The sequence below is a fragment of the Exophiala aquamarina genome (genome assembly GCF_000709125.1).
Source record: "Exophiala aquamarina CBS 119918 chromosome Unknown aczIA-supercont1.1, whole genome shotgun sequence".
Classification (NCBI taxonomy): Eukaryota; Fungi; Ascomycota; class Eurotiomycetes; order Chaetothyriales; family Herpotrichiellaceae; genus Exophiala; species Exophiala aquamarina.
Window position 1 is genome coordinate 4,275,046 of NW_013550587.1, and position 24,142 is coordinate 4,299,187.

Genomic DNA, 24,142 nt, shown 5'->3' on the forward strand with positions numbered 1-24,142 from the left:
CACTGACACAGTTTAGCGAATATCAGAATCTAGTCTGCCGATCTTTTCGGTCTCGATTCCAGGTTCCACGACTTACGATCGCGGGCCATGTGTAGCCCCTCCCCACGCAGGTCGCCTGGGAGTCAAAGATCAAAGCCCGGACCAGATCGGCGGGCAACGACCAGCCTATGATGAATCACCGTCGCTCTGATTCGAGTCGAAAGCCGTCCGGAGGTGGAACACTTTTGACTTTTCTTTCCTGGGGCTCCCTCCACTCTCCATCAGCCCCACTGCCATCATTTCCTGGGGAAGTGTCACACGCGGTTCGATACTTTCATATACCCAATCCTAGGCCATATATCAATGTCCGCGATGGACTTTCAATTCACGCCCTCGATTGGTCGGATTGTAGAATAACTGCCGATTGATTTGGGGAGCGATATGGGAGACCTGCCCCACATATATGTGGGCTGTGTTCAAGGCTCGCTCACAGCCTTGCCTGGTACCCCACATGAGCTCGCCATTTCGGAGAGCGGTGCCACGTTGCATCGCAGCTCTTCTGGAAGTCCTACTCCTCATATGGCTACCTCGGCCAGAGGGTATATGGATTTTGGTAAGCGAAAGTCCGTCCCACATGAGGATTACTATCGCGCGCATCGCCGTGATGTTTCGATACTCAACAGATTGCTTCTCACCCAACGACTGTTCCATCTTCGCTGGCCCTGTTACCCCAAAATCTCTGAAAACAGTCCGGGATGGGAGTCATCCATACGCAGGATTTCTCAGTGGTGAAGTCGTTGTTTGCTGCTTCACCTCAGACTTTATTGGCCTTAGTCATCGTCACTGTTATCGCAGCGCCCGTTGTGTGGGTATTGGTTGACTATGTCCGCATTCTCCGACTTCGCCGAAGGATGCCTCCGGGCCCGTTCCCTCTACCGCTGGTAGGGAATTTCTTTGCCATCCCCAAGATCAAGCCGTGGATTGCATGGGAGAAATGGGCCGAGTATTATGGGAATCCAATGGTCACTATCTGGAACGGACATCGGCCTATCATCATGTGCAATGATATCTGGACAATATCGGACCTTCTAGACAAGCGCGCAAGCATCTACTCCTCTCGAGCGAGAATGGTTGTGATGGGAGATTGTCTAAATCAAACTACCTCTAACCAGGTCTGTCAAGTCTACGGCGATCAATGGCGGTTGCATCGGAGACTAATGGTGAGTCGGTTGGGACGACCTTCGGGTGCTCAGAACTGATTGCCCACGAAGCATACTATCGTAGGATCTCAAGCGGTTAGAAGTCACCGGAGTTTCCAGAGCAATGAATCAAAGATCTTGGTTCGGGACCTCCTGGAGAAACCAAACGACTTCGTCATGTCAATTGAACGATACTCATGCTCTGTCGTGTCAATTATAGGCTGGGGTCGACGCATCGACCGTATGAATGATTACGTAGCTCAATGTGCCCTTGGGTTCATGGAAGGCGTAGACTACATTATTCCAGGCCTATTCATCATGGAAGCAGTCCCATTCCTTGCGACCCTGCCAGGCTGGATCTATCCCTTACCCTCTACGATACTCAACAACGCGAAACGTTTTCAGCGCTATTTTTACGCGTTGTGCAAAGAAGGTAGTGGCGTCCGCAAGGACAACTTTGCGAAGAAACTGCTTGACCAGCAGGAGAAGACAGGCTTGAGCAACGAAGAAGTCGCTTGTATGACCGCCAATCTCATCGGAGGCGGGGTGGATACTACCAGCAGTTCCATGATCAGCTTCATCCTGGCGATGTGCGTCTTCAAAGACACGCAGAAGAAAGCTCAGGAAGAACTCGATCGCGTGGTGGGTAGAGATCGCAGCCCGGACTGGTCGGATGAAGCATCACTTCCCTACGTCAATGCTCTGGCGACTGAAGTTCTCCGCTGGCGAACAGTCACGATTCTCGGTGGCATTCCTCACGCGCCTATTCAGGTACAAGCAATGCAATTCCTCAGTGCCTTTTCCGTATCACCTTCCCCCTATTCTCATTACCCCCCATGTCATCGGTCTGCATATCGTCTCTAATTCTCTGCTACCACGATTAGGACGACGAGTACCGAGGCTACCTGATCCCGAAAGACACATCCATCACAGGCAACGTATGGGCTATCCACCGTAACCCGCAAGATTTCCCCGAGCCTGACACCTTCCGACCGGAGCGCTTTCTCAACGGCCTCGAACGGCCATACCCCAACAAACAGGGCCACAACGCCTTCGGCTGGGGCCGTCGCGTGTGCCCTGGCCAGCCTCTCGCCGAGCAGGGTCTTTTCATGACCATTGCTCGTATCCTCTGGGCCTACAACATTGAACCAGGTTTAGATGACAATGTAAGTGAAGCCTCTGAGTCGCGCCGATTTTCATCCGTGCAACCCCACAAACACCGCCTCTCTCTCCTGGATACCCACCACCACCACCACCACCTTTCACTGCCCGGGAGATGAGCCACAATGAATGTTCACGAATGAAACAACTGACTCGACCATGAAACCAAACCAGGGAAACGAGGTCCAACTCGACATCTTCGCTTACACGAAGAGTGAAAACATGCGGCCTGAGCCCTTCAAAGCACGATTCACGCCACGCACGCCACGCATAGCCGAGATCATCCTCGAAGACGCCCGGATCGCTAGGGATGAGTTGCGACCCTACGACGGCGAGTCCAAGTTGACGCTGGAGAGTGTTGGGTGAAGGAGGCGAGATCGCAGGGTGGAGCGAGACATGTGGAGACCCCAGAAATGAATCAAGCAGGGGCCATGGTGTAGGATGTGTGAAAGCAAAGCTTCGCCTGCAGACCCTGGATGAGTGGCGAGCATTCGCGTTAGACTGTACCACTGCTAGAACGAAGGTGGCTGTTTGCGCGTGCCCTGAGCACAGCGATGTGTCATGGGAGAATTCAGAGCAAGTTGACCTAGTATGCATGTATACTTGAGACAGAATGCATCAATAGACATGCATTTTCTATCCATTCCCTACATGAGTAAGCCTGCATCATTTGCGCTGGAAATACAGTTGGCCAAGTGGAGATCTCAAGTGTGCGGGTTACAGTCCTTCAAACAGCCTTGCCAAAACCCTACTCTCACCCACGAGGCTTTACTAGAATATCTTGGCGCTCACTGCCTCCCTCAACAACCACCGCAAAGTTGACGCTCCTCCCCTAGTTTCGGCTATTCAAGGCTTAGAATGCTGCCAGACCTTCACAAAGCGCCCCCAAGACAATTCACTGTATATATTTTATCAATCCCGAAAAAATCCAACGCAATGCCCCGGACTGGCCGCGACAGGGATGTCGCTTTTATCCCGAATTAAGGTGGGAGGTCATAGGGCTGGGGGCCGAAATCGTGTTAATCACCAGTCTGCGACGTATCATCCTTCCGGGGAGAAACGGCACGGCCTCGAGAACTGATTTGGTCCCTGGATGAAGGCTATCTTGCTCCTGGTCTGAGAAGGTTCGCTCCGATGTAGGATCGTTGCAGGTAGAAGGCGCCCAGGGAACTCTTCCTTTTTTTGACACCGTCTGAGTGGATGAGTTTGTGTGTTCGATCCCCCGCGTGCGTAACGGCATTTTTATGCAAGGCTCGCTGGCGCGTATTTTCGCGTGTGGTCGTCAGTGAGCAGGTGAATAGTGTCAGTATCGTGGCTTCTGCCAAGAGTCGGGTTTTGTGGTCTCGCCAAGGGTCAGAGCTGTACTGTAGAGGGCGGAAGCATGGATCAGGCGGTGCGTTACACGGTGAATTTACGTTCGCGGTGCCCATTTGTAGGTCATAGACTTACAGCGTTTGACTCGTTGGTTGAATGGGAATCGAAAAGCCTCCGAGAGTTGATACACTACCGCAGCCAACTCTTGAATTGAGCGACGACCTTTGATGCTATGCACACAACGAAGATTCCATGCAGCCAGTTGATGTTGTGAAATTAGCATGCCCAGCCATTATGCCGTATCCATAGCATCACCGTTCGTCCCATTCGTCCCATTCGTACCGTTGATAGCAAAAGTCACCTCTCCGCTGTCACTGATGAATTGTTTCTCATACTCATTGACCAGCTTGATAGATCTTGCAGGATCGTAGAATAACTTGTAACTTCGCTGTACATCATCAATGCTAACTTCCTTGGCTCGTCGTTTCTGGCTTAAGAGCGTCGAAGTGGTGATAATGTTGCTCGCATATCGCAGACCCGACTCCTGTCCGATCTTTGTAAGGAGAGCTAGCGCATCGGGAGATAAGTCGACCTCCTCTTCTTGTGCGCGGATGGCGATAATCCGAGAAATTTCTTCTGGTGCATATGGCTGAGTGCTGATGATGACAACGCGATCCAAGAAGTCGAGAGGTAATCCATGAGGTGACCGATAGTTGGTTCCTCTGATACGAGTGTTGCCTCTATTGCTGGCCATGATGACAATGGGAGCCAGGTCAGCTTCAAGAGCTCGATTGATGTAAGAATAACACTCAATGTCGAGCATGTGAACCTCATCAATGAACAGAACACCCGGAATGATCTCTGCTTTACCCTCCTCCTTCCACTCGGCCACCTTGGTGTTGATCTGATCTCGAACCTCGCTTCGGATTTCACCAGTGTCTCCAGAGAACAGAGCGAGAAAGCCCTGTGTGCGGGAATTGATAACATCAATCTCATGAAGACTAACAGTGTGGACCACTTCCTTCCGGACCTGGAGTTCGCCTTCGGGGCATTGGACAAATTTGGTGTCAGCACCCATGGCGTCGTAATCTCTTGATCTAGTGTAAGATCTGCCGAGTTTCACGATTTTGCCCGACGATTTGTCTATGGAGATGACATCTCCGGCCATGACTCTCTCTTTGGTCATCGAGTCAATCATCTTGGTTCCCATGTCGTAAACGGTTTCCATGTCGGTGGTTTTGATAGTCAATTTGCCTTGCTTATTGCCCTGGTGCTCTTGTCAGACATGGCAGCGTATACATAAAGGGATGACTTACGCCAGACACACTGCGGTCAATCTGGATCTCGACCACCTCTCCCTCGATTATTTCGCTCTCTTCTTTTATCCTGACGCCAATGGACTTGCGAAAGGCCTGTGTCAGGGCTTCTGTTTTTGACATTTCGAGAGAGAAGATTTCGGAGGAAGCGAGTAGGGTGAAAGGAACGTCAGGACCCAGAGATTGCGCCATTGCCATTGCGATGGCAGTCTTGCCTGTACTTGGTGGACCGGCGATCAGAACTGCCCTGCCAGCAATTTTCCCATCTTTGACCATCTGCAAAATGACAGCGGCAGCTTTGCGAGCCTTCTCTTGGCCGATTAATCCCTGCGAGGAGCCTCTTGGTTCAAGTGTAGCAAGGTCGACACCAAGACCGCGAATGTGGGAATGAGCGGCAATCAGGTTGAGGCCACGGACTTCTCGACTCTCCGAAACGGTGGTAATGGGCTATAAGGATCAGCAGGAGTAGATGTAAATAGATCTGGGAGCAGCATACCGCAGCCATGGCGGGATGAACTCTGCTTCGGCAGGTAGGGGAGTGATGGAAACTTCAAGGTGGCGCTACGAACGCATGCGGTGACCGTGAGAGGATGAAGTGTTTCTCTGGAGAAAGAGGTCCGTGAAAGGGATGCGATCTACCGAGACAACTATGCTTTGAGAGATCGTTTGAATTTGGATGGTCCCTTTGATTGATGGAATCCAAAGTTGAACCAGTGCGTGCCAGTCCAGCGAGCCGGCCTTGGGAATAAAATCTCCAAAACACGTCTAAGGCAGTGGAATGAAACGTGGCAATATTATTGGCCGGACACATAGCATGGTCACGTGGTTCATGCGGAGTCGCGACCAAAGGAAGGTGCAGGCAGTCTTGCGGGGTGCACCTGCTTTTTAATCTCACCAATATTTACTTCTACTTCGGAGTTATCTATCAAGTTTCCACCCATAGACCAAGTCGACTTTGCACACTGGGTGATCAGTTCGTGCCCAGAGAAAGAACCTAGTTGCGATCCTCAGTAATGTGAACGACTAGGTCTTTCTGCTTCCTGCTCACGGTGCCTACACCACCACCCCAACCGATCCAATGCCTGCATCTTCTTCGAATGCTTGTACGATTCGGTTCCTCTTACTGAGACGGTTAGTCTTACAACACCTAAGCCAATGGATCCAAGACTAAACTGGGTCAAGTCTGCGCCTGCAACTGGTTCCGCAGTGGAAATAGGGTCCCCAGTGCAAGATCCTAGGAAGCGTTCTACAGCAGGCTGCTCTGACACAGGCACTGGCAGTTCCACACCAGTGCCTTCTCGGAATTCTGGACAGACTCCTCCCCTTTCGCAAAGCGATGCCATTTCGTTAGAAAAGGCTTTCCTCAACCTCGGCACCAGGTCTGGTAATTCTAGCATCTACAGAAGAAAGAGAGACTACCTGAGGGCGCGGTCGCAGACTGCCGCTGAGGAACTAAGTCGTACTGAACAAACGGCTGCGCTCTTCCCTTTCATCGTCGAACAAGCCCGACAGTCTCAGAAGAAGATCGACTCGGACCTCGAACGTACGGAAAAATCCGTTCGTGACTCCAGCGCTGCTGAAAAGACTGCTGCACAAGACCTTGTTCGCCTGCAGTTTGACATTATAAGTCGAGTCAATCCCAAAACAATATCTCAAGAAAGCCAGGTTGATACTTTGATAAGAGAAATCCAAGGACTGCGTGACATACAGACCTCGGTCATTCGACGTGCTCATGAGAACGATGCTAAACTTGCAGCTCTTGTTGCTGAGAACGAGCAACTCAAATCCGAAACTGCTGCTCTCAAGCATGATATCAGCCAACTGCAAAGCCACCCTGTTCCAGACCCTTTGCCATGGGCCGATTCCCTGGACGCTCTGCGGCGAGAAATTAAGGATCATGTTTCTGAAATCAAAAACAGAATGAAGCCCTTGCAAGGACTTCCCAAGAACTTGGACCAAATCCGAAGCAAGCTGACAATTCAGGAAGCCAGTGCTACCCAGACGGCTCAAGCTTTCGATTCAAAGCTTGAACGTCTGGAAACGGAAATTTCAAAAATGGACACTCTGCGACTAGAACCCAAGGAAGACGTCTCTGAAATCAAAGACATAATGAAACCCTTGCAAGACCTTCCAGAAATCTCGGACCAATTGCGAAGAGAATATAAGGACCGAATTTCTCCACTTGAAGACAGAATCAAACTCCTGGAACAGCTTCCAGACAGCTTGGACCAATTCCGAAGTCATCTGGCAACCCAGGAAGGCAACGCTATCAAGGCAGCTAAACTTTTCAGTTCTAAGGTCGACGGCCTGGCTAGAGAAATGTCAAAGAAAGGGAGTCATCTTGCTATCATGGGACTGAAGAATCAATTCTTAGCCTTCGAAAAACGCTTCGAGGTTGCTGCGCAGACCCACAATCAAAAAAGCTATCAAGAAGAGAAGAACAGCCTTCAAGAATTACGGCAAATGTTGCAAGCCTTGAAGCAGGAAAAGGACACACAACTCGAGGAATCTCACAATATCATTATGAGTGATATGCAGCGGATAGAACGCGCCAATCATGAAATGATGGACGAGCTTCAAGACCAAGTGCAGGCCTTAAAGGAGCTGTGTGGCAAATTCACCCCTTCTACTGAAGTTTCAACTGAAGAACACGGGGAGCCTAATGCATTTCCATTATCTCAACGAATGAAAGAAGTTGAATCAAAAGTTGAAACTCTACGGGCCGAATTATCAAACCAGGAAAAACTCCTCAACGACCGACTCCTGTCTCTTAACAGTGGTGAAAACGAAGAGACCTCCTTGACATGTAAACAAGTTGAGACAGAGCACGGAAAGGCTCTCAGTGCTTTATCTCAGTCAATTGATATCCAGCTTGAGACTCACAAGAATCAAATTGCGGATCTTGATAGGAACTTGACCACACTTATGAGGGCTCAAATGTCAAGCGATGATCGAGAAGCACTGCAAACTTTGAGGACCTTGAGCCGAAGGATGGAAAAACAGGAGCATCAGCATCAATGGCTAAGGACTCGGTTTGACAACTTAAGCACCGAAAGCCTTCATCGCCAGATGATTGGGTATATCGCACCTGTCTTACCGAAGCTTGAGCAAGGCCTTCGCAAGATAGATCTAGGTATGGAAAACCTTGAGAAGCGAGTCACTCAGCTTTCCAACAAACTTGAGGCATCTGTCTCAGATGTAGATAGCAGGATACAGCTGGTCGAAGACAATTTGGCGGGGTACATCTCAAGGTCTCAAGAACAGCATGAGGCCCTTGCCGAAGAGTTCAGAGAGACCCGCGATGTTATGGTTCCAAAGCTCAAAGATCTAGACTCATTATTTGAGGAGCTAAAGAGGAAGTTGCAGCAGATCACAGGACAACAAGCGGAGTCCATTCAGAACTCAACGGAGGCCCCTTCCACGCCTCGTAATATGAACGTGACGAGCCCAGCGAAAGCTCTACCAAGAACCCGATCACGGCCAAAACCCAGCCAGTCGATCAAGTCACCCCAACCAGGACCGAGCCAGCAGAAAGCTGCCATAGGAGACTGGATTGACAGTTCTTCAAGCGGAGATGAGCTTGATCTCTCGCATAATGATGAGACGAATGACGGGGACCTAGACTCTACTGCATTGCTTAACATGTTCAAGAAACCCATAGATCGCGAGGCCTCTACTCGGTCGAATCGGCCCCTCACCCAAAGCACAAGGTCGTCTCCAGCCGCGGCCAGACAAACAGCTATGGAGAACACATCTGGGTACCGTAAGCGCAAGCGCAGCAAAGTCTCATTTGCCGGCGATATCGAGCACGTGGAATCTGGGGAAGACATGATAAGGCCCCCTCGAAAAGGTGTGCATGGCAAGTAAGTTAGGGGCCAATGCCGGGCTGTGAATGCATCGTCTCTGTTTTGAAAAGCGATGGAGGACAAAGCCTATGAGTATAGGGCGGCAGAGCAAAACAGCGATTATGCTGGCTTAGGGTGGGATTTGATTAAGAGACTTTCTGTGGTCATGATGGCCAATGGTCACGTTCGAAAGGAGTTATGATTCAAGATACCCATGAAACTCTTGGTTTTTTTCAGCAAGTTACGGGGCCTGGCAGGCAGCATTCACATGGCAAATGCATCTGTATTTATGGAGCTTGGCTGTTCAGCGTCGGGGCTGTTTCCTGCATTCCTCCTACGGGGTACATACACATCTCACCGCCAAGGCATGCGGAAATAAAGAAGTCTCCATGGATTCGTTCGAGGCGCCAGCCGCGGAGGAGAATGGGTGTATGTAAGCAGATCAAAAATCAATCAGGCGGGACGCCGAGAAATGCCAAGAAGACTTCCGGTTTCAAACTTGGCTGTGCGGGCCGAATTAAGCATTCTGACTAACGGGCACGGCCCCCGCTTGCTCAACATAGTTAGCGCATGATTGGAAGTGATATCTGTAGTCAGCAACATGGCACTCACTCAGCTCGCGGCAAGGTTTCTTCCATTCCGTGGGATCACAAGGGGTTTGCCTTTTGCCGTTCGTTTGTTGATATAGTACTTCAACCTGATCTAATTTTTGCGTGGAGAGGAACTCGAGTTTGCGTACTCGAAAGTCTCACGTTCAACGTGGGAGCAAGATGGCTACAACGCCTGAGGAAGAGACCAAAGCAGGCATAGATACACCTGAGCTCGAGCCAGGGGCAGCCACGCCAAAGCCACACCAGCCCCAGCACCAGCACCAGCACCAGCACCATCACTTCCCCCATCCGCACGCGAAAAGATTTACCCAGTTCATCCATCCTCATAATGGGAAGACCGTCCATGTTTGCCGTACTCCGGAGCAGCTAGGTTAGGGATCTTCCCTTGTGGCTGATCGCATGTCTGCTAATGATAGCCATAGAACAGAAAAGGAAGGAACTTTCGCAGGAGAAAAAGTCCGATGAGTTCGATGTCCTTCTCCATGGATCTACCGGTCATTTAGATGTGAGACTACTTCTTTCTTGCTCATGTATACGAAATGTTGATCGTGAATCTCAGGCGATACGCCAACTGCATAACCACCACGAGTCTCAACGAACCAAGCTCAAGGAACAGCATGGCGAAGTCTATGCTGATATCGAGCACGTGAAGTCGGAACTAGATGCACTAGCGGCTGAGCTTCACCACATCACTGCCCACGCCGTGTCTTTAGATGCCTCTTTTGACCGCTATGGCTATTCCGCTCATCTACGAACAAAAGATGAGGATTCAGAAACCGCGTCTCTTCATAGTGATCACCCTAGCGCAGTCGACAAGCATGCCGATCGCTCGGCGGAAGCACTTCGGTTCCTACACCGACCTGTTGTGAGACAATACTTCCATAAAGGGCTATTGTGGAGATCCGCAAAGGCCGGCGAAGTAGCTTCGTTTGAACTTTTTGTTGATCTGGTTTATGTTGGGGTTATCGATATCATTGGTGAAACTGCTGTTGAACACCCTGGCGGATTATCGCTGCTTCACTTTGTAATCGTTTTCTCAATCGGTAAGAACACTCGGGCTGCCTCTGCCTTGCCTTTCAATGCTAATTGGACTCTGATATAGCCTGGAAAATTTGGTCGGATCTTACAATGATCATCAATTATTTCGAAATTGATGACATTATGCACAGATTCAACGTGATTTTCTACCTCGTCTGTTTGTTTGGCTTCACCTCGGTATGTGTTTTATGCAAACAGCCAAATCTGCCTTGATAAAAGATCAAAAGCTGACAATTCACCAAAAAGAACATCGCGTATGCTTTTGAGTCGACTTATACTTCGGCCATTGCATTTTATGTGACACAGAAGCTGTTTGCGGCCTGCTGGTATCTTGGAGTGGCAATTGTGTTACCAAATATACGAGGCACCATGGTTTGCATGGCTCTCATGGTGGTGATATCCGTCGCATTTTGGATAGCCAGCATCCACGTTGAATGGCCCAATCAACTAGCGCTAATTTTCATTGCCCTGGTCTTGGATCTGTTTGGCGGCATTCTCTTAATATGGGTAATGAAAGAGGCTGGCAAGAAGTCGAAAACGCTACTCAAATCAATTTCTCACTGGTTTGATTTCTTTCCTGCCATCAATATTGAGCACAGAGTTGAGCGAAACAACGCTTTTGTGTCTTTGGTTTGTGCAATCTGACCAACATTGTTCGATAGCTAACCCTTGACTAGGTTTTTGGATACTCAATTCTTACGATTTTGTTCCAGTCCCGGGCTTCGTTTGGTATCAATGCGTTTTTTGGAAAAGGTGTTCTGGGCCTGATTCAGGCCTTCATGTTCAACTGGTATGCCTCCTACGCGAAAGCTCCTCTGCTTTGGACTGATTGATCCACAGGATATATTTTGAGATCGACGGATACAACGTTCACGTCCACGCTATCAGAAGACATTGGGCAAGCAGCAGCATCTGGATTTCTGCGCACCTCCCATTCATCATGAGCTATATATTGGCAGCTTCTACTCTTTCCCAACTAGTGCTTGCCCACGACTGCTCAGATGCTGATGAGCACGATCTTGGACATCATTATGAGGACCGCAGTGTGGGAGAACTGAGCAGCGCTCTTCGATGGTTTTACTGTGGAGGTCTGGGAGTGGCTTTGATATCGATGGCCGTGATATCATTCTGTCATATCCACAAACGCCTTGAGAAATCGCGTTTGAAAAAGCGGCCACGTCTTGCCATCAGAACCTGTGTGGCAATCATCATCATCTGCCTACCCACTGCCGACTCCTTGAACTCACTGGAGTTGATCTCTATCACGACGGGGCTTGTCTTCTTAGTCCTATGTTTCGATTTGTTCGGAAATTCCTGTGAAGGAGACAAATTCTGGACCGGAGGATGGTGTGCGGAAGAGAAGAAGAAGTGTACATACACTGCGAATTTCAAGCTCGGGCGTCGCAGGAGGAAGGAGATTGAGCAGGCTCTACACCGTGGAGAGAAAGTCTCCCTTTCCGACCTGTTAAAGAGACATTCAAGCATGAGCAGCCTCGAAAGTCAAAGCAGTCGCGAGGAAGAGTGGCATGGTGGCCATTACTGAAGGGATCTGGGTGCTTTCTTTCTACGCAGGTCGTCGTTCTAGGTAATTCCTGATGATAAAAGCGATATCGTGTCCAACTAATGGATCTTAGAATTACATCTTCATAACATGGTCCTCATGGCTTGTCTTTTGAGCCAGCTTTTGGCAAGGCCATACTCCTAAAAGGGGGGCAAAAGCCTGCCAACGATCGTGGTTTAGCTCGAGAATACTTCATAAGCGAACCAATCACAACTAATTTGACCAAATCACAGCCTTGCCTGCGGCAGCCTCGTGTCTCAGGGAGGAAGCAGAATCTCGCACAATTGGCAGGTCATCCTTTTCAGAGCAGTAATTGTGCTCCGTACAGCAACACATCAATGCTTCTCAGAGAAATTGTTTGAACAAATCATAAATTGATTGATTCAATCTGTGACTTAGGTTCGTGGCCTCCAGAGGTCAAAACAGACACCCACCAGATGTCGGCCAACGACTACACAGAATGCCAAGCAGGCCCCTTGCGTTCGGCTGGAGATTCACGGTTGAGAAGTGACGAGATTGGAATCAGGTCTCTGACTTGGAACGTTCCGGAAAAGACAGTATCTGCAAGGCCGCACCTGTTTGCGTCGCGGTGATTCACGGAATCCACGTTATTCAAAGGGGGGCGTCCGGCCGTCCAGGCTTACTTCAGCCCGATCTCTTCTCAGTTTTCACCCAGCCATATCCTGCAACCCGCCCTGTTGTTTTCCATGTGAGGCTGTATCAATATCTGATGTGATATTCGATCCTCGAGCCTCATTTCTCACATCTAGTAACTCCGCTCCAACATGGCTCTTCGACGACACCTCTTAAGAGACATTACAGAATTGAGGTCCACCCCATATTGTTTCATCAATTGGACTCCCTGTGAAAACGATAATCACCGAGCATGTCTCTTCCAAATGCGGAGGTTCTTTCCAGGAAACTCCGCGGGCAGTCCTGCCGTTCGAGCTGGTTATTTGAATAAACGAGGCTGAGGTCGGCGGTCGCGGTGACGCGACGAGAGACCGTGGTAGTTTTAGAGGTGGTCGAGGTCCTGGAAGAGGATACCGTTAAATACCCACGTGCTTCGCCTCAGAACAAAGGTCAATCTTAGAGCGGAAGTATCATGCATCGAAAGAATAACACAGCTTGGGCTATTGTGTCGGCTTTATGTGGATTGAGCGAGCAGGGCGAAGAGTGGCACCTCGGGCTTTTGTTATTGGTACAAGAAAACATGTCATGATAAGAGTGTTATTCTCCACATTTTGAGACAACACAACGTTCTCGATATGAGAAGTTACCTTTGTGTTGAGTACAGATTGTCTATCTCTCGGCAGCGCAATTGCGACCAAACGCTATGAGAGTTGGTGCACTGTTATTTCTTCTACGCAGTCAGTAGCTTAAACCCAAAGGCCAGCTGCCAAACGCACAGTTTTTTGAGAACATACAACATTTAAGTCGGAGGCTCTCTCCTACACATATTTCACTCCTGAAGGGTGCAAAGTAGACAACCGTCCAGTACGAAACAATTATCATTCTGGTGAGTAATGGTGGCCTGAGGGCCCGTGGGGAAGGCTGAGGGGCCCTGGGTTCAAGACAACTATGAGCCAGGGGGTGCAGCCTTCCCCGCAACGACTATCACAATCAGCGGGTGTTCACCCCTCGGTACAGAGTACTTGGTATTCTGCTTAGCCCTCGGCAACTGATCCCGCAGCACCGATTCATGATCCACGACTCGTAGCTTCGCCACATCCCAAGCGACTGGAGACGCCGGGTGTATCCCCACTCTGCCTGATATGGAAACAATGATCAACCTTACTCGTAGGTTTGCATCCTCGATGTGTGTCCTACCTAGGGGCAAGTCAGTGATATGCTCTAGACAAGGACCACCACCACCACCACCACCACCACTTGGATGACATCTCACCCGTGGCCCAGCCCAAGAGGGCGACAAAGCGAAGATGGCATGCTGCGTCTTCACGGCCTATGTGATGAACAGGATCATCAAGGCGTGCGAGCTGTTCGACGTAAAACTTCTGGATATCCAATACAATGAGTTCGATGACGGCTTCATCAGCTGGGAAGCCCCAGAGAATGCTTCTAGATTCATCTCCACGCGCCTCACTATCACCGGCATGTTCTGTGGTGCTTGTGCCGGCACAATTGAGAAGGCGCTTTCAGATCTCGAAGGCGTTGATCGTGCCACCGTTTCATCCTCTCTGGAGAGAGCGACGGTGGTGCATGATGTTCTGAAGGTCTCAGCAAAGTCCCTGGTTGCCACGATCGAGGACATAGGCTATGGCGCGGCGCTGGGAGAGCGGTCTGCGGAGCAGAATCTGCAGTTACTTCAGCGAACTGAAGAATTGTGTTCTTTGAGATCCTCCTTTCAAGGAGCGGCTACCTTATCATCTGCAATCGCTGGGATTGAGCAGCTACGGGCATTCTCTTCCAAGACCCCCTGGGGACGGCATGGCAATGGGATATTACAGCTAATTGCCCTATCTCTGGCGCTCTGGGTGCAGGTATTCGACTCTCGCTGGATTCACAGGTCTGCCTGGACCCGTGGGAGACATGGGACCTTCACCATGGATACCTTGATATCACTCTCCCTGCTGCTTGGAATGTCGCTGTCCATGTTCAATCTTACTTTGAGAGGACTCGAACGCGGTCAGACATATTTCACATCCGGCTCGTTCCTGGCCACCATCATTACAGCGGGCAGATACTTGGATACTCTACTCAAGAAAAAGAACGTGACGAACTTTACAGCCTTGTACAAGATGCAAGCTGAAGCGGCATTGGTGAAAGTCCGAAAGGACGGTGCTTATGTTCCCGCGGCTTTGCTTCGTCTACAGCAAGAAATCGTGATTGAGCAAAGTTCAATCATCCCCTGTGACTGCTATGTCATCGAAGGCACATCAACCGTGGACGAATCTATCATGACGGGCGAGGCTGTGCCCACAAGAAAAACCACCGGTGACTTTCTTCTCGCGGGAACGAGAAATTTATCCCACTCGCTTGTTGCCATAGTATACAAAGAACAACGGGATTCGACTCTCGACCAGCTCATTGACAGCATAAGCATGGCCACAGAGCATAAAATGGATGGCCAAGAAGGTGTTGAGGCTATCACTACCTACTTCGTTCTGGGCATATTAATGTTGACAACCCTTGGTTTCTTCAGGGCCTTTTCTAGCAGTCAACAACACATCACGCTTGCTTTAGTCGATCGCATCAATCTCGCAAGCGAACGCGCCATGGCAATCCTTGCAGCTGCATGTCCCTGTGCTCTGGGGCTCGCAACGCCTTCTGCAATCATGGCCGGAATAGATGCTGCATGGTCAAAGGGGGTGCTCTTCCTCAACGGAGCACGCACAATCGAAAACCTCAGCAAGCTCTCCCACATTGTAATGGACAAGACAGGAACCCTCACCGAAGGTCGACTAGCGATCACTAGTGCTGACTTCGCTTCTCAATTTACTTCACGGAAGCACCTGTGCTATCGGCTGCTCTGTGCCGCAGAACGAGAAGAGGCACAAAACCACCCGGTGGGCAAGGTAGTCTTCCAATGGGCTCTGACTCAATTGGAAGATGAGGACAGGCGCCTCCAGAGCTCAGTCCCAGTTCGAAAATTGAACAGTACCCCTGGGAAAGGCATTTCTTGCGAAGTCGAAGGGCCCTACACTGCATGGCATGAAGTCCACATAGGCAACGCGAGCTTCCTCCTGGAAAACAACATCTCAATACCACCGCCGTCCCACAAATCACCACCGACACTCGAGTCCGGCACAGCCGTGTACTTCGCGATCAACAACCTCTTCGCCGGCAAGCTCCAACTACAAGACATTATCCGGCCCAACGCGCCCGCCGTGATCTCCAATCTCCGGTCTCTAGGCCTCAGCCTGTCCATGCTCACAGGCGACACGGAATCCGAAGCGCAGCGCGTATCATGCCAACTCTCCATCCCAGTCCTCGCATCGAAATCCCTCCCCGCAGACAAACACACGCACATCCTAGCCCTGCAATCCAAGGGCGCTGTGGTTGCCATGCTCGGCGACGGGATCAACGATGCTCCCGCGCAAGCCGCCGCGGACGTCGGCATCCTGCTGTCCCTGTCGCGCAGCGCCATCGCCGGCGCCGCGGATGTCATCGTCATGAGTCCCGACCTCACGTGCGTGCCGAACATCATCGAGATCGCGAGGATCACCAAGTCCCACGCCAAGAGAAATGTCGCTTGTGCGGCTATGTATAATATCGTGGCTGTTGGGCTGGCCATGGGTGTGGCGGAGAGATGGGGCGTTAGCATCGATGCGAGCACCGCCGGCACGATGATGGCGCTCAGTAGTCTGGGACTGCTCGCAAGTAGCCTGTGGCTGAGGAGGCGGTTGCAATGACAACCTAGGCTGTAGTCCCTTACATATAAGATAATCGAATTTTTCTTCCGAGTCGTAGAACTGTGGAAGCGTGGACTTTGCATTTCACCCTTGCGGATGTGCAAGATGAGATCTAGCGAGATGGGAATTTCCCCTAACGTTCGGCTTGTGAAGTTATCTCGTTGATCTCCCTCTTATTTTTCCTCTTCCATATGTGAGCGGTGGACAGGGCGAAGCTGTTGATGCAGTTGACTACCTTAGAGATAAATCAGACCATATGAAGAATCACGGGTACAAGGCGCAGTCTTGAAGTGATTAGGTGTATCTGAAGCTGAATACATATATATAACTGGCTCCCGACTCGTAATGAGTTCGAGGATCGAACGGATAGTCCAAGTATGATATTGCAGCGCATCTTCTAGCGAAGGCCATGAGCATCTTTTTGGGTGTTAGCCATTCATACTGTCACAGTGCTAGACGTCTGGACGTCTACAACGCAACAGCAACACGGTTTGTCTGATATTTCCTGACACTCGGTAACAGACAGCACCCGATGATGGCAAGGCAACCGAAGGGAATACTACAGATCCACACATATCTCAAAGCATACGCATACGCCCATCTTGTGCCGATCGTCGCAGCCGCGGCGATCTCAGGTGTGTAACCAGGTGTCTCCGTAATCGTGGCTGGAGCAGAGAGGAATGCGGTCACGAAACCTGTTACGTCGTCGGAGGACAGGCCAGCTTCCATGGCGTATTGGGCCACACGCTCAGGTAAAGCTTTTGTGAGCTTGTTGACGAAGACGTTGTAGTAGATTGTGAAGCCGATAGAGCCGCCGATTGTACGGATGGAAAGAGACAGCGCTGCGGTTGTGGCAAGGAGGGCATCAGGCACGACAATCAGTGCCACCGTTGCAGAGGGGACGAGCACGCCGCCGATTCCAAAGGATGCGATTGTGCCCAACGCAACGGCCATCTGAGCTGTGTCAGGAGTAGTGGCTGCAAGACCACCGCCGAAAGCAGCTGTTAAATGGTTGTCAGGATCTTTGATGTGAGGAGCAATAGTGCGGAGCAGAACTTACTCATCATTATTGCAGCAACGAGAAGGATTGCTTTTGCAGAGATCTTGGTTGAGAGTAAAGCGTTGAAGAATACAGCACCAGCGGTTGTGGAGATACCATAACCAAGTCCCTTCAAACCAACCTGAACTGGGTCCGGGTCGTAGACAGCGCCGAACGAAAGCGGGAAAAAGTTGATGACGGAGTAGAAGTTCATGCCGGCTACAAAGGCGATGAAGAAAGCAATGCCGACGATCCTTTGGCCTTGGAACAGTTCCTTGGGTACCATGGGGAACTTAGCAAACCTGGCCTCCCATACAACCCACGAGGCAATGAGAAGAATGCCGATGATGAGCTGCGCCAGAACATATGCACTTTTCCAGGCATGGGTGTAGCCGCCCGCTTGAAGTGCAACGAGGAATATCGTGATTCCGGTGATGGAGAGAATTGCACCGATGTAGTCGATGCGAGCGAGGATCTTGCGCTTGGTGAATCCTTCCATGCGTGGATGAGACTTTGGGAAGTAGGTCGTGGCCAGTCCGATGAATACAAATCCATTCCAGATCAAAGCTATCCACTGCCCCCATCGCCATGTGGCGTGAACGGAGAGCAATTGGGAGTACATCACATAAGGCGTGAAAGGGATAATGCAGCCCGTCATAAGTGCAAGAGCAATGCCTCGTTGCCTAACAGGCACAATATCTGAGATTCCGGCAAGTGCAGTGAGTTCGCAGATTCCGGCACCTGCACCGGAAAGTGTCATTCCCGCCACACCCATGGTGAAATTTCGGGCTCCTCCGATCAGGGAGATGCCTACCATGATCATGATCGATCCCACCAAGGTGATGTTGCGTCGACCGAGGAGATCTTGAAGGTAGCCAGTGAAGGGGGCCACTGCTGTGATCGCAAGAGTGTTTGAAACCGGTAACCATGAGCCATTCTTCTCTGCGCCTAGCTCGGCTTGTATATAGGAGAGACAGCCGCCAACAAAGTAGAGCATCACCTGTGAGCCTGTAGCAGTTTTAGCTTTCTGTTCTGTACCGACGACAGCTGCATGGAGCTCGTACCAGTGTAGAGACATCCCAAGGATATGGCAGCAATCATAGTGCGGACAGTCCACTCAACGTGGCCATCAGAATCATCACCTTTGAACGCGAGTTCATTGTGGATGTGAACGTTGTCTCTTGTGTCATTGATGTTGGCCTTGTCCAGGCCGCTGTGTGAGTATTGGGCTTCCTTCTCGTTCTTCAGGCTTGCAGCCTTCTCGTTGTCGGAATCGCTCATATTGGTGTTCTGACTGTTGGAGTGATGAGAACAAGTCAAAAAGTTTACAGTAGAAATACGTGAACTTGAAAGGGGATCAATGCAGAAGGGGAGATTATATATGCTGAGCCTGGGGTCATAGACACCTTTCCATGGTATGGTGTATCCAAGAGTCTTGCCACGAGTCTGACCCACGGGGCCCCAGGAATATCCACCGCTCCGCTGAGTCGTATAGTGCGGAATGTGGATCCAATAACCGCCTAGATGCTATCCGGAGACTGAAGTTTCCACTGGTGGGGAACTTTCTCCTTGTTGTTTGGAATTTCTGACTTTGCCGACACCCAGCCGGTAACGACTCATGTGCCGATGACTCGAGTCCAAAAGACCGATTCGGACCGGAAAATCAGGGTGGAGTATAATTATTGTCCTTCGGGTGAACATTGCACTCAGTGTGGGATGAGGAGCTCCAGCCTTCCTTGAGGCACAAGAAACTTCTAATGGTCTTGACGAGATGACAGATTCCAGCCCGTATCGAAGTATTAATCACTTGTCAGGATAGTCGACTCGGCAGAACTCGCTTCGCATTAGCTTCGGAAATGATAGTTGCTTATGAGATTCAATGCATGCAGTTGACTCTATATGGACCGCCCTATTAGATTCTACAGACGAAACCAAGAAAGTCTCAAACAAGTGCTGGTGCCCATTCTGGAGTATCCGCGATCTCTAAAGGATTGGCCTGCCCAGTGACAGGGATTGTCCCAAATGGGTAGTCTATGCCATCCATGTCATCTTCACCTTGTGGTAAGGCTGAGGCATTATTGACTATGTTGTCACTATTGTCACGCACGCTTGGTGATGGAAGTGAAAGTCGCATGCCCGTGTTTAGGAGAGGCGGGTTAAAAGCTGGAATATCTGTCCTGAGTTCGGGGAATTTTTCAAAGAAGTCAGATCGCATAGTCCAACAGCGTAGATCCTTCTGCCGCTCGATGAACGCTGGTGAGTAGGAATATAACCCGGTCATGGTGTTACGCATGAATGTATTTTCTGGTTCAAACGGCCACACAAATTTGGACTGCTCTCGAAACTCATCCATGAATTTATTCGTGGCGTACTTTCTGGGACTGAAAAGGATGTGTTCTCGAACACCAGGCCTATTTGAGTAGGTCAGTATGAAGGAAGACAAGGGTTTTCTTTATGAACGTACCAGACGAAGTGTTCGACCAGTGGGTCGTGGTCAACATGGAGTTGGGCCGGTCTACACATAGATTAGAAAATTAGATAGGCTGTGTAATTCTTCCGTACCTTGCTTTCAGATAATCAGGGAGTGGCAGAAGGTGTTTGGTCTCTGGATGAACTTGTGCCTGCCCGATCTGTTAGTGGTTTAATCTTGGCTGTCTCGCAGGCTGGATACCAGATATTGCAGTCTCATTATTCGCAAAATTGCCAGTCTCTCAGGTATCCCAAGCGATGAGTACAGGGCTTCGTCAAGATGTCGTAGCCACTGCCAGCCAGCATCGAGGTTGTACCGAGATGCAGGAGTTGACCAGCCATGTAGCACGGCTCGAACCGCGATGTCTTCGCTATATTTAGACGGGGTCAACTGCTGGTCAGGAGCTTCCAGGATAGAAGCCAGTATACTGCCCGCAAGATACCATAATCTCCCGTCTAGAGAGGATTTCTGAAGGATTTCATTCGCAATTTGACTAACGCAGCCTCTGCTTCCAGACTTTTGTCGCGTTCCCCGCTTGAAAAATTGCACTTTCCTCCCGTTCTCGCTGTCAATTAACGGTTGGCTTCTTCCTAAACCGAAATCTTCAGGTGAACTTGAGGTACCATTGTCGAAGCTAAGAGAAACAGTCTCTGATATGACTCTTCTATCAGGCTGTCGTAAATTCGATATTTCATCTCGTAGGTAGGCTCGCACATTATTAACACCCTCAGGGATTTCTGAAGGAGGTGGCCCCTGGAGTCCTCCGCTCAGCTCATCCGCAGTAAATGAGCGTGGTTCTCCTAGGCTCTGCTGTAGAGGATCTGGAGGAAGTATGTTCTCGAGGGTAGCTGAAATTGGTGGTATGATAGTAAGAGTCCCAGCGGAACTGACAATCCTCGAGATCCCAGCTAGTGCATCGCGTAATTTGTCGATCTCTTGCTTCTGGCTGTTGACTTGAGCAATAAGCTCAGATGTTTTGGTATTGGTTGCCTCCGGAGCCTGTAAGATACTCACAAGGCTCTCTAGATGTGCAATACGGCTTTTGGTCTTAGCGCGGATCAAACGTTGAGCATCTCGGTCTAGCTCTCTCTTGCGTTCAAGCTGAGAGGCCGTCAGCCGAGGGCGCTTCGATCTCTGCCGATGCTCCGAATCTTCGGGACTAGTCGTCGACAGCTGAGACTGCATTTTTGACAGTTACTTGCGAATTGCGTCAAAGCCAAAGAGTGCCGACTCGGCAACCGACAGCGTGGTTCGAATTGGAGCCCTGCATCTAAGTGGTGGGGGTGCATGAGATAGTAGATACTTCCTCCATCGGATCTTTGAGTTCGAGGAGGTCATAGTCCTGGTGGACGAGTCATGAAGCTGGAGTACCTGTACAATATCAAAGATCCAGCTGGGCTACGGCTCGATAAACTACCAAGATCAAGCCCCTACGCCGAACGCGTAAGAAAGTGCCCAGGCCCTCGTGGCAAAAATCTGTGGGTTGAGGTTAACCGAGGGAAAGATGATTCGTTCCAAGTGGCGTTAGGAAGAAGCCAATCATGGGAAAGTGGAAAAGGGCGCTTGAACACTTCCGTCAAACTTTGTCTCTACCCCGTTTTCTCGACTCGAAATTCATGAATCGTGTCATGGCTTGTCCTTCGACTCTAAACTTCTGACACTTGATGAGATGTGGAGACGCGAATCTCCTTGATGGTCTCATTTGCGATTGGCTGTCTTGGACCTCCCGAGAAGGGTATCCTTAACATTCTTGTGGGGTTCTACAGTAATGTCCCTGATCTCCGGGGTCTGGGGTGCCAGCAGTCGCCTAGAATCGGCCATGGAGAGGAGCCCCCATGAAGATCTATATTCTCGGATTGAATTGAAGATGATTTCTGCTTCCTTCACAGCGTTCCATCCTCATTTTTTGCAACCATCCGAAATTGTCTGAAGGATCGCTGGATCATTATGGCGACAACAGTGAGTATCAAATATGTTTACAAATCGGAGAGGGCCTTACATTTCTGCCATAGACTATCACCCAAACTACTCAAGAGAAGAAAACAAGTGGGAAATCACTTGTTGGAGATTTCAACCTGAATGGTACATTGTCAGCCTCTAAGGCTTTCTTGTCTTATTGTTCTTGAGCCAAATGCTAACGTCAAATCCATCTCAGATGTTCTAGTTCCGGAAAATGCAGGCACTGGATTGACGAAATGGCATTACCAGCGACGGACTCTGCTCCAATATGCTGGTCTCTTCGCCACTGGACTCGCAGCCTTCTACAAAGCCGAATCTCCTGCATTACGAGCTGCAGGCCTTGGGTTCCTTTTCCCAGGAGCTGGACTCGTTGCTGTCTGTACATTGCCATCACTGATCGCTTTTGCGGTGTCTATGCCGTTGATTCCTCTTTCCATTTTCATATGGTTTGGTAAGCTCTCCGAGACTAGATCCCACCCGCTGAATTACTATCCTGACACGTGGTATAGGTATGGGAGGTGTTGTTGCTCCCATCTTTCTGTGGACTGGGACATCGTTACTGGCTGCATTCCTCGCCCGTGACTCCGTGCTCGAGCTGGCAGGTCCAATATGGACAGCCATTTGCATAATTGGTATTGCCTACATCACTTACGCTACACAAAGTGCCAATGCAGAGATGCGGAAGAAGCGAGCGGTTCGCAACGATTATCTCGTCAGTGCAGTTGCTGAGAACCAGTCAATCGCTAAGGAGCCCAAACCAGGCTCTCGTGAGATGGACGAGCGTACCCTACGCTTCACGCAATGGTTCATCGAACTCGGCCTCACTGATAAGGACGATTGGTCATATCACGATATCATAGACCAATTCCAAACTTCGGCAATTCGTTACCAGTTGTATGAGACTGTTTCCGACCTCGGAATGTATCAGTACATTTTCGCACCAAACTTTCATGGTTATCTGTCCCAAGCTCAACGAAACGTCATTGAGAAGAGTTTGACTGAGAAAGTCGTGAGGTAAAGCATGACTTTACGATACTCTTCTTGATCAACACACTGATGGACATGTCTTTAGTTTCTGGAAGTATGAATCAATGGCTGGCAAGTTCAACGCCCACGACTGGGATCCGATCAAGAAAGACAATATAGTAAGAGACATGGTCGTGTGATTGTTCAAAATGCTAACCATGGGACAGATGGTGGCTGGATATATCCTCCAAGCCATTGGCATCTATCAATCCAACACAGGCGATGACAGGTATACCAAAAAGGATTGCTTGGAGTTTGTGGTCGACAAGAACAACAAGTACAAGTACGATCTCCAAGGCCTCGCCGTAGCAGTTCACCGCAACATGGATGAAAACCCATGGTGTCTATATCCTTGCGAGCCGAACTGGCTCTACACAATGTGCAACCTCGTCGGCACGGGTGGACTGGTGCTGACGGACAGATTACTCGGCAACAATTTTGGCGAGAGGCTCAAGCAGAGATTCGAGCACGCGCTGGAGACCGAGTTCACCACCCCTGACGGCAGCATCCTCCCCATCCGGAGCGAGCTGACCGGTTTCACTCTACCTGGCCTTGCCGGTGCTCTAGCCGATGGTGTCAACGCCATCCTATGCTCAGCATATCTCCCTCACATCGCTCATCGAAACTGGGCTTTCACCAAAAAGGACACGATCACATACAACAAGGATGGAAAATTGGAAATGCTGAACCTCGTTGGCGCCGACAAGCTCGATCCCGGCAACTATAAATCCGGCGAGGGCGTCATCCGCGCGATCTTCGCGGCCGCGGCGGCCGAATTCGGCGACGAGAAGATCCGTACTGATCTACTCAAGCAGCTCGACGAGGAATACCACCCCGTCTTCACCACTCGCACAGGCGCGCTGAAAAATAAAGGCGTCTCAACCATCGAGCAGGGCACTGCGCTACGCGGCCGAATTGGTGGATACCAGGACTGGACGAAGATGATCCAAAAGGGCCCAGAGAAGCAGGTCCTACGTGGCCCGATCTTGGATGAAGCACCTTTCCCCGAGGTCCTGGTTGCCAAGGCCTACTCGCACGACGGGGAGGGTCTCGATCTCGTCTTCTACAATGGCAAGGAGTCTGGGACTTTCAGGCTTGGCTTTACTAGGCTGAGGCCTGGAGCCGCGTATCGCCTCGGTCAACAGCCAATCACTGCGTCCAAGGACGGGACTGCTTACGTGGATGTCGCTATCAGCGGCAGAACAGCGTTGAAGTTATCAAGAGACAACTGAGTCAGTTGAACCAGGAGTA

At 50.3% G+C, this 24,142-nt stretch overlaps 8 protein-coding genes across 8 annotated transcripts; 5 read left to right on the top strand and 3 right to left on the bottom strand.

Annotated features, from left to right (window-relative positions):
• Nucleotides 1–734: 734 nt before the first annotated feature.
• A1O9_01504 (uncharacterized protein) lies at nt 735–2,705 on the top strand (the record flags this gene model as incomplete). Its single annotated transcript, XM_013410662.1, has 4 exons — nt 735–1,199; nt 1,251–1,949; nt 2,063–2,344; nt 2,514–2,705. 4 exons carry the CDS (start codon nt 735–737, stop codon nt 2,703–2,705), a joined length of 1,638 nt encoding a protein of 545 aa, XP_013266116.1.
• Nucleotides 2,706–3,945: 1,240 nt separating this feature from the next.
• Nucleotides 3,946–5,474, bottom strand: A1O9_01505 (RuvB-like helicase 2; the record flags this gene model as incomplete). Its single annotated transcript, XM_013410663.1, has 3 exons — nt 3,946–4,920; nt 4,970–5,416; nt 5,466–5,474. 3 exons carry the CDS (start codon nt 5,472–5,474, stop codon nt 3,946–3,948), a joined length of 1,431 nt encoding a protein of 476 aa, XP_013266117.1.
• A 650-nt stretch (nt 5,475–6,124) lies between these two features.
• A1O9_01506 (uncharacterized protein) lies at nt 6,125–8,836 on the top strand (the record flags this gene model as incomplete). Its single annotated transcript, XM_013410664.1, has 1 exon — nt 6,125–8,836. One exon carries the CDS (start codon nt 6,125–6,127, stop codon nt 8,834–8,836), a length of 2,712 nt encoding a protein of 903 aa, XP_013266118.1.
• A 748-nt stretch (nt 8,837–9,584) lies between these two features.
• A1O9_01507 (uncharacterized protein) lies at nt 9,585–12,006 on the top strand (the record flags this gene model as incomplete). Its single annotated transcript, XM_013410665.1, has 6 exons — nt 9,585–9,795; nt 9,848–10,468; nt 10,528–10,640; nt 10,710–11,093; nt 11,141–11,253; nt 11,304–12,006. The coding sequence occupies 6 exons, from the start codon at nt 9,585–9,587 to the stop codon at nt 12,004–12,006; spliced, it is 2,145 nt and encodes a 714-aa protein (XP_013266119.1).
• Nucleotides 12,007–13,964: 1,958 nt separating this feature from the next.
• Nucleotides 13,965–16,397, top strand: A1O9_01508 (uncharacterized protein; the record flags this gene model as incomplete). The annotated part of the gene is made up of 1 exon (XM_013410666.1): nt 13,965–16,397. The coding sequence occupies one exon, from the start codon at nt 13,965–13,967 to the stop codon at nt 16,395–16,397; it is 2,433 nt and encodes an 810-aa protein (XP_013266120.1).
• Nucleotides 16,398–16,865: 468 nt separating this feature from the next.
• On the bottom strand, nt 16,866–18,717 carry A1O9_01509 (uncharacterized protein; the record flags this gene model as incomplete). The annotated part of the gene is made up of 4 exons (XM_013410667.1): nt 16,866–17,398; nt 17,458–17,487; nt 17,575–18,459; nt 18,501–18,717. 4 exons carry the CDS (start codon nt 18,715–18,717, stop codon nt 16,866–16,868), a joined length of 1,665 nt encoding a protein of 554 aa, XP_013266121.1.
• Nucleotides 18,718–19,378: 661 nt separating this feature from the next.
• A1O9_01510 (uncharacterized protein) lies at nt 19,379–21,091 on the bottom strand (the record flags this gene model as incomplete). The annotated part of the gene is made up of 4 exons (XM_013410668.1): nt 19,379–19,847; nt 19,901–19,951; nt 19,999–20,057; nt 20,108–21,091. 4 exons carry the CDS (start codon nt 21,089–21,091, stop codon nt 19,379–19,381), a joined length of 1,563 nt encoding a protein of 520 aa, XP_013266122.1.
• An 894-nt stretch (nt 21,092–21,985) lies between these two features.
• On the top strand, nt 21,986–24,123 carry A1O9_01511 (uncharacterized protein; the record flags this gene model as incomplete). The annotated part of the gene is made up of 4 exons (XM_013410669.1): nt 21,986–22,316; nt 22,375–22,879; nt 22,938–23,010; nt 23,059–24,123. The coding sequence occupies 4 exons, from the start codon at nt 21,986–21,988 to the stop codon at nt 24,121–24,123; spliced, it is 1,974 nt and encodes a 657-aa protein (XP_013266123.1).
• Nucleotides 24,124–24,142: the final 19 nt, after the last annotated feature.